The sequence below is a fragment of the Zeus faber genome, assembly GCF_960531495.2.
Source record: "Zeus faber genome assembly, chromosome: 17".
Lineage (NCBI taxonomy): Eukaryota > Metazoa > Chordata > Actinopteri > Zeiformes > Zeidae > Zeus > Zeus faber.
The window spans coordinates 16507930-16521861 of record NC_137204.1 but is presented as its reverse complement, the minus strand read 5'-3'; the positions used below and the strand labels follow the sequence as shown (position 1 = coordinate 16521861).

General features: G+C 43.3%; 1 protein-coding gene across 1 annotated transcript in view; it reads left to right on the top strand.

The window, feature by feature from the left end:
* Window positions 1–13932, top strand: part of brinp1 (bone morphogenetic protein/retinoic acid inducible neural-specific 1) — a gene marked incomplete at its 5' end in the record, with an annotated part of 86581 nt that overhangs the window by 64159 nt on the left and 8490 nt on the right. The window contains 2 exons of the mRNA XM_080017906.1: window positions 8210–8446; window positions 13876–13932. The exon at window positions 13876–13932 is cut by the window's right edge and continues 166 nt beyond it. Coding sequence (XP_079874032.1) covers window positions 8210–8446; window positions 13876–13932 — 294 coding nt within the window. The remainder of the gene's footprint in view (window positions 1–8209; window positions 8447–13875) is intronic.

Below are 13932 nucleotides of genomic sequence, written 5' to 3'. Positions count from 1 at the left end.
AGATTGAAAATTGGCAAACGGTTTCAAGACTGCTTTACTCGAGCCAATCGCTACATTTATGTGCTACCCATTTTGGGAAGATATCGAGGTTGATTCACTCCAACACTGTTTCACCTGAACTGGTCTGCAGTGGAGGATGAGATGTTGACACTACAGGCTGACATCCAGCTCACGTCCAGGGCTCATGGACAGTTTAGGAACTTACTCACAGAGGAAAAGTACCCAAACGTGAGGAAATGTGCTTCCTCCTTGACTGCATTATTCAGCTCTACCTAGCTTATTTATGTGAGTCAGCCTTTTCCCACATGAAGGTTATTGAGTCCAAATACCGTTCCACCATGACTGATGATCGTTTGGAAGTCTGCATGAGGCTGGCTACCAGCAGTTACTGTCCGGACTATGCAACCCTGGCTGACTCCATTCAGTGAAAGTCATCAGAGTAAGTTAGTGACCATAAATGTATTTCATTGTATTGTGCCGTAAGGGTCCATACAGTGATGCAAGGTACGCCAACATATATTGTATATATAAAGTATCCTCAGTATATATATATAAATAAATATATTTAGCGTTTTTTAACGCAGGTAGATCATTTTAAAAGTAGCTCGCAAGCCGAAAAAGTGTGGGCACCCCTGCTCTATGACAGCATCGACGTGTCTGGGACGCTTCACCACGCAGCTGGTCGAGGAAACTATGCTGCGCACTTGGCCGGTACGCTGCGTCCATGCGTTGCGTGATACTCCACACGTGCGATGTGCTTTCTGCATTCCCTACGTTTTTTTTTGACAAAGCAATCACACCTGCCACAGAGAGTGGAGATGGGATTTGCAGAACCGGCTTCAACAGGAAGCTGTCGCTTGTTGTTCTAAACTTAACCGCAGCAGCGTCCTCCTCATCTGGATCTCTGGAGAACAGAGCTGTTGAGTGTTATATCCACATTGTGTTATCTAAGAAAATAAATAATTTGAAACATACAATTTTTTGGGGTGAGGGAATGAAATATACATATCTATATCCCTGGGTCCATAAATGATGCATACTGCAGCTTGCGGTGATAATTCTGTCAGACATCTTGACGGTGGCAGGTGAGTTGTCTAAGAGTTGACCATCACAACTGCATTAACATCATTACTTACACACACTGACGGGTTTTGCTTGTTCCTCATTGATTAGAATTTGATCCAAGTGCCAGACGGAAGTATTTCAACCACTGAATCTGAATAAGAATTGAGAATCAGGATGAGTTTATTCTGCCAGGTGCATTTCTTTATACATGGAATTTGCTTCTCTAAGGAATATTAGCATTTTGGAAAAAAGTCTGAAAAAAAAAGTATAATAATCAAACAAAATATCATAATAAGGAAAGTAAAAATTGTATTTAAATTTCCAAATATATATATATAAATAAAAAAATAAAAATAATACAATTATATATACAATTTAGTATATATATATATATATATATATATATATATTTACTAAATTGGGTTTTTGAAGGGGTTGCACACCATATCTAAACCAGTGTTTGAACTGCGATGTCAAATACTACAGCGCTGTGTGGATCATTGCGTAGGATTGCAATGATTGTGGGTTATGATTATTATTTACACGTTTCTCACTCAGGGTGTTAGAAGAATCTTTAATCTTTAATTATCACGCAACACACCACACTACAACACATGCACACACATGCACATGCTTTGGATGGTGGCCCGTGAAATGAGGCCTCTGCATTTAACCCATCCTGGCTTGTCCTTCCTCTGGGGGGGCAGCCAGGAGCAGTGGGCAGAATTTGTCTACGCGCCGGGGGACCTGGTGACGAGTGTCCATCGCTGGTCAGACGATGATGTGTGCATGTTTTTGGTTAGGGTTAGGTTAATTTCCAATGGTATTAAGTACATAAATCTCCAATGGACATGGACATATGAGCCATATGTGTTACAAAGTAGTAACATTACAAAGTAAACATGTTAGAGTACTTACAATACAAGGCAACGCATTTGTTTTGCAATGCCAGTAAAGCTATTTGGTTGTGTTTTCAGATAAGCAATCCATTACTGTAAAAAATGATTTCCCTGTTCCTCTTGTTGCCACAAAAAAAAATAATAATAAAATAAAGAAAGAACACGTGACAGCGGAACTCCGGAAACTCGTGAGCTTCGTTTGGCTTGTTTTGTTTTCCCCGCAACACTTGTCTGCCCTTGTGTTAGAATGTAGAGTTTAGAAACGCTGAGAGCAGAAATCAGCTGTATTTCGCACCATTTTGGTTCTTTCCTAACTGTACTTCCTGGCGGGGAGCTGCGTACGTGGACGGTATCCCACCTACTGTTGTGTCGCATCAGACTGGTTCATTAGTTGCATGTTGAAATGATTCTACTGTAGGCTGTACAAGTCCATGTCTCCTTGTTTTCATGGAGGCAGCTGTGCCCAATATGCTTCCGCTCAGTTCGTTGTCAGATCGTTAGCAGCCAAAAGGCTGCACAGGTGTCACCTGTCAGGTACCCTCAGTTTCTATTTACTTTCATGTACTTCAAATAATTCTAAATAACTTTTTATTGCATTTGAGTTGCAATTAAACAATTTCATGTTGTGTGAAGTTGTTAGGCTGTATGCATTGAGCCCCAGTACCCTCTCGATTCTATGTTTCCTTGTATGAAACATAATGGTTAATAAAGAACTGTAAACGGGATAGTTGAGGATGTTGAGATTGTCATTGGGAGTGACAAGGATGGGCAGGATTAAGAATTGAGTACATTAGAGGGACAGCTCAGGTTGGACAGTTTGGTGAAAAAGTGGGAGAGGCGAGGTTGAGATGGTTTGGACACGGATGTAGCAGAGATGAGTTACATTTGGAGAAGGATGCTGAGGATGGAGCTGCCAGGCAAGAGGAAAAGAGGAAGGCCAAAGAGAAGGTTTATGGATGTGGTGCGGGAGGACATTCAGGCGGTTGGTGTAAGGGAGGAAGACACGCAGAAAAGAAGGTTTTGGAGGCAGATGATCAGCTGTGACGACCCCTAACGGGAGCAGCAGAAAGAAAGAGAAGAAGAAGAAGAAGAAATGGGATATTGCGTCTGTCATTCCTGTTATTATCCTGCAGAGTTACAGATTATGGACCGTAGACTAGGCCACGCCACGACGGTGGAGTCAATACATTCAAAGGTAGACGTACACGGGCAGTGCCTGCTCTAACCGCTTGACGCGCCAATCGCGCCTTGGTTGGTACCGTCGGAGCGTGGGCGCACCATCGGCGGCGCGCTGTGGGCCCCCGTCGGTACCGTCAGAAGAAGTGCTAGCGACGGGGGTCCGGGGTCTTCCCCCTCGAGATGGCGCCTATGTCGTCTTTGTCAGTGGGCTACGTTCCCTCCGAGCGATATTACCTCACAAACATGTACATGTGCAAGCAATTGCAGAGGGGTTTTTACAGTTACATTTCCCAGTAGATAACGCTGTAACGTCATAACTTACTTTTTAATGGCAGTAAAGGAAACCTTACCCAACACTGATCTAAACATACCCCGGTATACGTCGCATGTTGAGGCTCAAGGGGGGAGGAAAGAAAAAGAGGAAGTGCGGCTTAAAGTTTAATTAGCGGAACGAAAATGAAGTGGGCACGCTGTGGCTGCATCCCTGTTGCAGCCCGTGTGGCGCTGCATACTAATACCAACAAAGTCACTCCCTCCGTTCCGTTCAGGAGCAATTAAAAAAACGGCCGGAATAGATGAAGAGGGGCTTTAAAAAAAAAAAAAAAGAAAAGAAAAAGGTTGCGTGGCATTTCGCGCTGGAACACATGACCATTGAGAGAGTGGAACGCACGGCTCATTTCGGGGGAGACGTGACTGGCTGTTGGTTAACGGTAATCAATGCACGAGCTGTGTCGTTATGTGCGTGACACATGACCCGCAAATGTCAAACAGCCTCTTGAAAAGGCGCCCAAAACCTCACGGACCAGTCGACCGCGTCCCTCAGCAACTCCAGAGAGAGATAGAGGGCGAGAGAGTGAGAGAGAGAGAGAGAGAGAGAGAACTGGTGGATGTTGGCGACAAAGCAAAAGAGAAAAGGGGGGGAGGGAAATAATGGAGAAGAAAATGGGCAGCAAAGACTAATGGGGCTGAGTTAAAGGCAGATAAAGAGAGGTAGTGATAAAACAGGGTTTGGTGTATACAGTAGAAAGACCTTGGAAGGAAGGGCGTGCGATAGAGGAACAAGGAACTGCAGAAGAGGAGGAAAAGAGAAAAGACAACAAGAGAGATTGTGTCCTGAGTGCACTTGGCGTGGCTCTTCTTCACTTCCCTGATCCCCCTCTATCCCCCTAGGAACACAATCCATTACCGCTTCTCCGTCTTTCCTTTAGACCCCACTGGGGCCGGAACAGGGCTCCGGCGGACCCCCCCCCCACACACACACACACACACCAAAAAGAAAATAAGATCACATGCTGCCGGTAAACAATGATTCCAGAAATACACACGGACCTCAGGTGACTCAAGGAAACGCAGAAACCTCAACTGGAATATGAACTATTTCGTACGCTGTTGCCGCCAGAGCTGTCAGCGATTCTACACTCTCCAACGCTGGGGCCAGATGTGACTCCGCTCCCCACAATTTAAATGCCAAGCGCTTTTTGCACTCTTTGCTAATTGTCTGGAAAAAGGTCAATGGTGATGTGAAAACGAGACACATGGTGGGTGTTCATTAAACGTGCTTCAAAAGAGCTGCCGGTGTTTGATAGAATAATCATAAGTCCACTTTACATCTTTTACTCTTCAGGGGGCAGTTTGAATCCATTTATTGGAGTGATGAACTGCTGCAGCTGTTACTGTTATTTCATATTTAATGCATATCTCTTGTGCTCTGGAACTGATGTGGCCCTTTCTGTGTGTAAGTGAAATACCCCCCAAAAAATCCAATTTATTGTTGGATTGAACTACGGCTATTGTAGCAATGTCATTTTTAGAACCGTCATGTGACAAAAAAAGAGAATTCTCAGTCTGCACTGGCAAGTACTTCAAATACTCAATTTTCTAAGTGGCCCCCAGATGAAAGCAGGCAATTGGAACGAGTGCCCAGATGATTCTTTATCCCTTCTTTTCTTATTGGATTTGGATTTGGAATCACAAAAGTGTTTTGCTTTCATTTTTTTAAGTCACATCCACGTCCTCTGAAGAACCTTCATCAGTTTAATTGAAATTGAAATAGTATCTTATTTGAATAAAGTATATTAAAAAAAAAAATGTGGCTTTGTTTTCGATGGTAAATAAAGAAGATGTTTGTAGGTCACAATTAAGGAACAACCAATCATTTCCGACTATTATTAACGTCTGTAACATTGGTATCTGCAAATATGCATACAATATGCAACAGTATGGAGGTACCTATATATATATATATATATATATATATATATATATATATATACTTGGTATGTAGGTACCTACATGGTAAATAAGTACCTATATGATCGGTAGGTAGCTATAGATTGGTAGATTAGTAGTTATAAGATCTATCTATCTATCTATCTACCTATCTATCTATCTATCTATCTCTCTCTATCTCTCTCTATCTCTCTATCTCTCTATCTCTCTATCTATCTATCTATCTATATATATATATATATATATATATATATATATATATCTAACAGTATAACAGTGAAATACTGGCATTTATCGAGTCATCATTTGCAGATATTTGCAGATTGTCTGCTAGCTAAATAATAATTCATTGAAACTATAGCATTGGTTTTCAGTTTAGCTTTATTGAATTAGTGGTTTTACTGAGTAGCAGTATTGCATTGGTAGTCACCATTTGAAAGGAGATATTATGATAATTTTTGCAGTCATTGCAAAATATCACCTTATTCGATGTCACCCTTTTTCTATTTGCAGCTGTTGAGTGAACCCGCTATCAGAAATTGATCATTGTTTTCCCCGTTTGAAGTACCTGAGTGTAGAGGGAAAATTAGAAAACGGGATTGTTTATTTCTCTAACTCAATTTATTTTCCAAATGCACCTTTATTTATTTATCTATTTATTTTTACAGAGAGGGAAAAATATATTAAGAAACATATTGCTTCAGCAAAGATGCAGTTCCAGTCAATGAGCAGAAAATCGATTTAAGTTATTTTTCCAAGCCAATGCTTGTACGACTCTGCCCGGCCTGGACTTTACAGTTGGCTGTCAGAGCTTCAAATCTACGAGATCCCACGGTTAAGATATGGTGAAAATATAAATACCTCATCAAAAGTGAGAGTGAAAGGGCGCTCTTAGTTAACAGGGCTGAACAGGGCCCCAGATCGCCAACGCTGGTTTTGCTGTTTGTGTACGAAAGGCGATTTTCTCACCTAATACACACACACACACACACACACGCACACACACACACACACATTAACACACAAATATACACACACACACAAACTCAGTCACTCAGACACACACACGAAGGGGAAGCGATGGAGGTTGTGTTAGATAAAGCACGACACCACAGGACAGCAGGCATCAATCACTGTTATATTTTATCACATCATGAGTCACCATCCCTGGAAATAAAAACAGATCAAAGTCAAACGCAGACAAACTTTTTTTAACGACTCTTCAAAATCGCACGAGGCCTCGCGTCACCTCGTGTCCGCCATTTCCTATTTAAGTAATTTGATTTACTTTTCTCCTCACCCTCGTACGTTGTTGTCGTGTGGATCAGATGAGTTGGTATGTCAGTCCTCCCACCCATGTCAAGTAGTCATATTGTTGTTTGGGATTGTGGTGTGGGGATGTTGTGGTTTAAGCAGCCACACCCGTCCGGGGTCTAGGTAATTTAGGCCAGGATCAGTGTGGCTGTACACCTGTTGGTGTCCCCGGCACAGAGACACAGACGACAGGGTTTCAGGCACACCTTTTATGGTAGAGGGTGGATGGAACAAGCCCAGGAGCAGATGGACACATGTCATGACAAGGGCTCCTCTCCTGAGTGTGTGTGGGTTTGGGGGTTTTACCTGTCGCTTGTTACACCCATCAACCAGCAACAGGTGTACATTCACACGGATCCTGGGCCCAATTACCTAGGCCCAGGACAGGTGTGGCTGCTCAACGCACATCATCCCCACACCACAGGGATACACTGACAATGCCTCCAATACAGTGGTATGTCATTACAGTCATTTTTGAAGAAAATAATCCAATCTTTGAATATATTGACTTCAACAACAACTTGGTATATGATAAGATAATATTAAGAATCTTTTCATCTGCCGTGTACATTTCCATGTAGGATGAATTTGTCCTGGTAAAGATTGGTGCATTGCTGTACAGACAATTAGCATTAAAAAAAACAGTAAAAAAAACAAACATTTCAATTAAAAAGCCAAAATAAAGAACAGAAATAGCGAAATATATAATGATGTCAAGAATGTACAAGTGCAATTATATGCAGAATAACTGATTGGTATATAAGGTATAAATTATTACTATGTAATTAATAACATAATGCACGTTATTGAGTGTGTGTGTGTGTGTGTGTGTGTGTGTGTGTAGCCTGTAGCCTGTTGGTGGGATGAGGACGATGGATAATGAATAGATGGATGGATGGATGGATGGATGGTTTGGTGGACAGATGGATGATGGATGGATGGATGGATGGATGGTTGGGTGGACAAATGGATGATGGATGATGGATGATGGATAGATGGATGGATGGATGGTTGGGTGGATGGATGGATGGATGGATGGATGGATGGATGGTTGGGTGGATGGATGGATGGATGGATGGATGGTTGGGTGGATGGATGATGGATGGATGGATGGATGGATGGATGGTTGGGTGGACAAATGGATGATGGATGATGGATGATGGATAGATGGATGGATGGATGGTTGGGTGGATGGATGGATGGATGGATGGATGGTTGGGTGGATGGATGGATGGATGGATGGATGGATGGTTGGGTGGATGGATGGATGGATGGATGGATGGATGGATGGTTGGGTGGATGGATGGATGGTTGGGTGGACAGATGGATGGATAGAAGAATAGATGGATGGATGGTTGGGTGAACAGATGGATGGTTGGATGGATGGATGGATGGATTGATGGGTGAGTGAACTATTTTTACTTATATGATAATTAAATAATAATAATAATAATAATAATAATAATAATAATAATAATAATAAATAACATAAAATTCTTGTTTTTTGCTGTCTCCTGCTCCAGGGCTCCAGGTGATTTTCCCAGAGTATCTACAGGAGAAGTTTGTCCAGTCGGCTCTGAGCTACATCATGTGCAACGGGGAGGGGGAGTACGTGTGCCACGACAACCAGTGCATCTGCCAGTGCGCCGAGGAGTTCCCCCAGTGCAACTGCCCCATCACCGACATCCAGATCATGGAGAACACGCTGCTGGGCATGGGCGACACCTGGGCCACCTCCTACAAGGACTTCGAGAACTCCGGTAAGAGCAGCTCTGACGACAGTTCTACTGTCGCCATTATGTAAACCACTAGATAATGGTTTTATATCTAGCTTTTTTACAAGCGGCTACTCTGGTGTTCATATTCGTAATGAACAACACGTACCTGTACAAATTATTTCCCGATGCCCGGCCACAAACACCTTTAACTCAAACGCAAACCTGTCAGCTCGGCTTTTGTTTTGGAGCGTTGTCATTTTACAAGAGTCACCTTCGACAGAACACACAGTGCATAAAGCTGTGCATGTTAACTCCTCAGCAGCCAATCTGCAATAAAGTGCTCTGCTGCATTATTCAAGAGCCCATTGCAACACCTTCTGTTTTAGACAAGACAAATGCACTTCTGTTGATCGTGGTGTTCATTTCGGCAGCTTGCTTGCCAGGTTGAGCAGATTTTTGTTCAGTGAGAACTCCTCATGGTGTAGTCAAAGCAGTGGAGATATCAGTGTTAACCCCTGGATGCATGGGAGGAAGTGGTATAATATCCTTTTTTTTCTCCATGTATTGAAAATACATGTGAGGATGAGAACTTTGGCTCATTTAACTGTTTTGCAAACCATTTCCCCAATGTTAGATATTGACGGAAAGATTGTTGACAGCTCTTGTTGGCGCTTCTTGTATTGTTCTTATATTGATGCACTATATAGTGTCAGGTCAGGGTGCTCAATGTGAGGGGCTGTGTGGGAAGTGATTGTCATTGTACTGTCAACTTTTGGCGTGTTGAAAAATACCTCGATGGCTCGGCTTTCAGAAAGAGAGTCTCTAAATCGAATAACAAAGTTGTTGGTTTGTAGACTGCGTTGTTTACTACATGGCCATCAACTGTTCTGACTTGCTTTCAAATTAACTTTCCAATGGTGTATTAAAGGCAATGCCCATGGAAGAATAGTGTCCATATTTAGATATTTTTCTGTGGTTGTGGAGTAGAAATGGCAGGGCGTTAGAAATTGGCCTATTACTGTAGGAAAAAAAAAATAGCAGGAAACCGTTTAAGAGATAATGATACCATTTCTAGTAGCCGATTCCAAGGATACCAACAAAACTCCACACAAATACAACATTCGGGTACATTTAAGCAGGGTAAGATAGAGGGAGCATTCCTCCATGAATACTGTCTATGAATCAATTTGCAAAGGAGTCTTCTGAAGGACCTTACCGTCTTGGAAGGGACCTCTTGGTCGCTCTGAAGGTTGGAAACATTGAGTCTCTTGGCGTCAATGGAACTGGGTTGGAGGGATGACCTGGACTCTCTGGGACTGGCGGGAGGCAGTTACTTGATGTTTTCCGGAATTTTTTAGCGGAAGGAATCTTTGCCCTCTCTGGAGGGAGATCAAGTGGGAGGGATCTGGAATACCCGGAAATAGGGTGGAGGAGGACCTTTCTGAGTGGAGGATATAGAAAAGGGCTCTAGCTCCTCTGAGGATGGTGGAGATCTGTTGAATCAAAGAGGTCTGGAGGGGAGGATCCTGGCTTTTTGGAGAAGAGGATGATCAATTCTTCTCAGAGGGAAATCGTTTGGCAGATTTATTTTTCAAGCTCTGGGTGTTTTACCACTGCCAGACATTTTCCTCCTCTGTGCGTAGAGAACTTCCATTTCCAGGAACCTCTGGGCTGTTTGACACCTTATAGCATCTACATTTTTGCAGATTATAAAAGTTTCTCAACTTTCACCTTTAACTCTATCCATCTGTTGACATTTTCGTTTTTTAATAAAGAAAATAGCTACCGGTTCAAATATGGCTCATAAAAGAATCATATTACAGCAGTGGTTCTCAAACATTTTACACCACCTACAGTACCTCACAAATTATTAGGCTCTCCAAGTACCACCACTATGAGTGACATTATGACACACACACACACACACACACACACACACACACACACACACACACACACACACACACACACACACACACACACACGCGCACACACACACACACACATTTGAACATTTTTAGGCTTAATACAAATAATGTTAAAAGTTGGCCAGCTTATTGATGAGTATTGACTAGTTACCTAAGCCGAATGAGAAGGGTGCGCCTGCCTCTGCAAACACAATCCTGCAATGTCTGGGTCAATCGAGGCTAGCTCCAGTCTCAGCTCTGCCTCAGCTCTGGCTCCACCATCCTGCTTCTTTATTTCATCTTGATGACGGCAAGTGGAGAGAAGCCTTCCTCGCACAGATATGTGCTCGCGAAAGGAAGGAGAAGGTGCACAGCCTGGTCTGAAAGTGCAGGGTATTTGCAGTGTTGCCGCATCCAAAAAGTCAGACAACGACTGTCTTCAGAAAGCAGACTTCAATGTTTCGCGGCAAGACACTTCTATTAAACTCTCCTGCTCAACAGTGAAATCCTCGGGCATTTCGGAGGTTTCGATGCTGAATGGCTTTCTCATCCTGTTTGGTCGTCACTGGGAAATATTCATGTACTGTAACTATTGTCTGAGCGAGACAATGTGCGCAACAATGTTGTCCCTGACCCCGTCATCAGTGGTCAGGTCGTTTTCAGACAGAAAACTCTCCAAAGCGGGGAAAGCTGAAAAAGCACCTGCCTTGACTTCGATTTTGAACAACACCATCTTTTTCAGCATGGCGTTGATTTTGTCCTGCACGTTAAAAGCTTTTTCATGGAGAGTCCCTGTAGTGATGCATTCAGTTCGTTCAAACGGTTGAATACGTCCCACAAGTGTGCCGGTTCAACTTTTTGTAGTTTAAGGACTTCTGGACCTCTCTGTGCAATTCGAAAAGCCTGGAAAGCACTTTCCCTCTTGATAACCAACCTTACATCAGTTCAGTTTAGTCCAGCACGGACGTCAATTCTTCGGGCATCTTCTTCACTGCCAGGCCCTCGCGATTAATCACAATGCGGTGAATCGCACCTCGGCTGCCACCTTGTGAATCTGGGCTGCTACTCCGCTGTGGCGACCTGTCATAGCCCTGGCGCCGTCCGTGCAGACTCCAACACACTTTTTCCAATCGAGTCCATTCTCTTGGACAAATGCGTTCAGTAGCTGGAATGTGTGCTCAGCTGTAGTTCTGGTTTCCAGGGATTTACAGAACAGAAAGTCAACCCGAGCTGCACCACCCTATTCCATATCTGACGTAAACAAGCAAGTTGGCCAAAACTGCACCATCAGTAGTCTCACCTAGCATAATGGAATATAATTTGAAAGTGGCGCAGAGTTTAACTGGTTGGCAGCCTTCTCCCCACACATGTTGTGTGTCATTTATTTCCCCACACAGTTTTTCGCCAATCGCGTGTGGCTTACCGGCTTTGGCTATGCAGAGGCTGGCAGCATACGAGGCTTCCCGTGCTTTGGCTACGGGTGTAACACAAGCTTGAATCGTGGACTGCACCGCTTTAGTTCGTCACATTTTCTGAGAGAAAAAAAATCAAGTGGCTTGCCTTTTAGCACTCCATGTTTGTTTGTAAGGTGCCGTTTGAGATGCGAAGGTTTCATGCATTCATTGCTCAGAAGGTCACCACATACCACACACGGCAGCCTGGGCTCTTTCTGTGTCCCCCTCCAGCTGAATTCAAATTTGAGGTAACTCAAGTGATATTGTATGTCCATACTATTTTGCACTGTTTGCTGCTGGCAGGTGCTGTGGGGACTTCACTGGCTCTTGCGCTCGGTTCACTGTCCACTTCAGCCTCAACAGGGCTGCTCGAAATATTGCCCTCCTTATCTGCACTTCTCTTCCGAATAGCTCGCGTTTGTAGCCACTATTGCTTTGTTTTTGAACCGTTCATTTTACCTCTGCTCCCTTCCAACACAGTTTGGGTTTGTACAGTAACTACCAGTAATCATGGACGCCACGAAAAATATATGCACGTGCTATGTTCATAAACCCAAAATATTACAGGAAAGCCAAAACTTATTTTAAATGACATTTCAGTGATCTCTTAGTTTAAGTATTTTCATTAAAAACGAATTTAATTTTGTTAGTATTGGTTTTCAAATCTATTTATTTCATTTCTTAAAAATATTTCGGAGATTCCTCCATGTACCAAAAGAGGGAGCTTATGTACCACCAGTGGTACGTGTATCATCATAGTTTGAGAACAGCCGTGTATACAGTATACAAATTGTGTCAGCGACGGAAAGAAGGGCATTATGGACACATTATGGAGACAGGATCTTCACATGGCTCCATGGGATTAGTGGTAACATCTCCACCAAGGAGTGTTTTATATCCAGCAGCACATATCCTTATAAGACAAATTCAAACTTTAAAATGGCTCTGGGCCGTTTGCTGCCCTGGGAGATGGGACTTGGTCCGGTTGCACTGACGAAAACTTGTCGTGGTCGAGGGGCGCTCCATATCCACTGTTAGGTCGGGGTGGACGCTGTGTTTTATTGATTTTTATGTTTTTTATAAATTGTGTGACATGTTTTTCATGTGTTTGACCAATCAACGTCACTGAATGTTCCTCTTGTGTCGTTTCGTTTAAATTTCAGGAACGGTGTTATAACAAATACGATCGTTCCTGGATTATGCAGCCCCCCAAAGGTTCTCAGAACTTCCTACGATGCGAAGAACTGATTATATGTGACCGATTATAGTTTCTGTGGCTTTGTGAAAAGCAGCAGGAGGTACAGTTTTCCGAGTTTCCTTTAAACGCAGCATCGGCTCAAGTTGCCTACGCGTTGCAAGTAGCTGATTGTGAATGGGTTCCGAGAGACGAAGCTTGGACTTCGGATGGTAATGTCACAAAGCGGCCCGCTCGTGAAACTCAACATTCTTCTACTTCCGGTAAAAAGAGCAGTTTTTCGCTAGATTTCTGCTCCAAATGCACATCGATATTGATCTATGTTGACTGACAGGACGTCTAAAACGTCCCGGTTCTAATGAGACCTCAAACATGCCTGTGCGTACAGCGGCTGTCTTTTGACTTTTAGCCCGAATAACCTAGAGAGGATAAAAAAAATCCCAGCAATAACAATAGTGATCCAGTTTTATTAATGTTTAATGAAAAGACTGACATAACAGTATTATTAATTAAAGAAATGTCCTCATTGTCCTCATTGTAGGAGATTAGCCCGGACATAATTTTAATCAATTGCTCTGAAGAGTAAATCTCTATTCTGATAACGATGGAAGCTGACATCAGACCGTCCGACTCAACAGTCTTTGAGCTGGATACAAATGAGCACCTTTTCCACACACAGCACGTAGCCTCCATCCCTTTTCACCTCCTCTCCCTCCTCCTCCCCCCTTTTATTCCACACCGCTCACATATTCCCACTCCACCAACCACAACCTCAACGGCAAACTTCTATTCCCCCCTTCCACTCACCTCCTTTTATGCTGTCGACCTTCATTATTTCTCTCTTTCTCTCGCCCTCTTTCGCTCACTCGCTCTCTCCCTCCCCCCTCCCTCCCTCCCTCCCTCGCTGTCATCCAGATGAGTTCAAGTCCTTCCTGAAGAGGCTGCCCTCCACCCACTTCCTGCCCGTGGGCA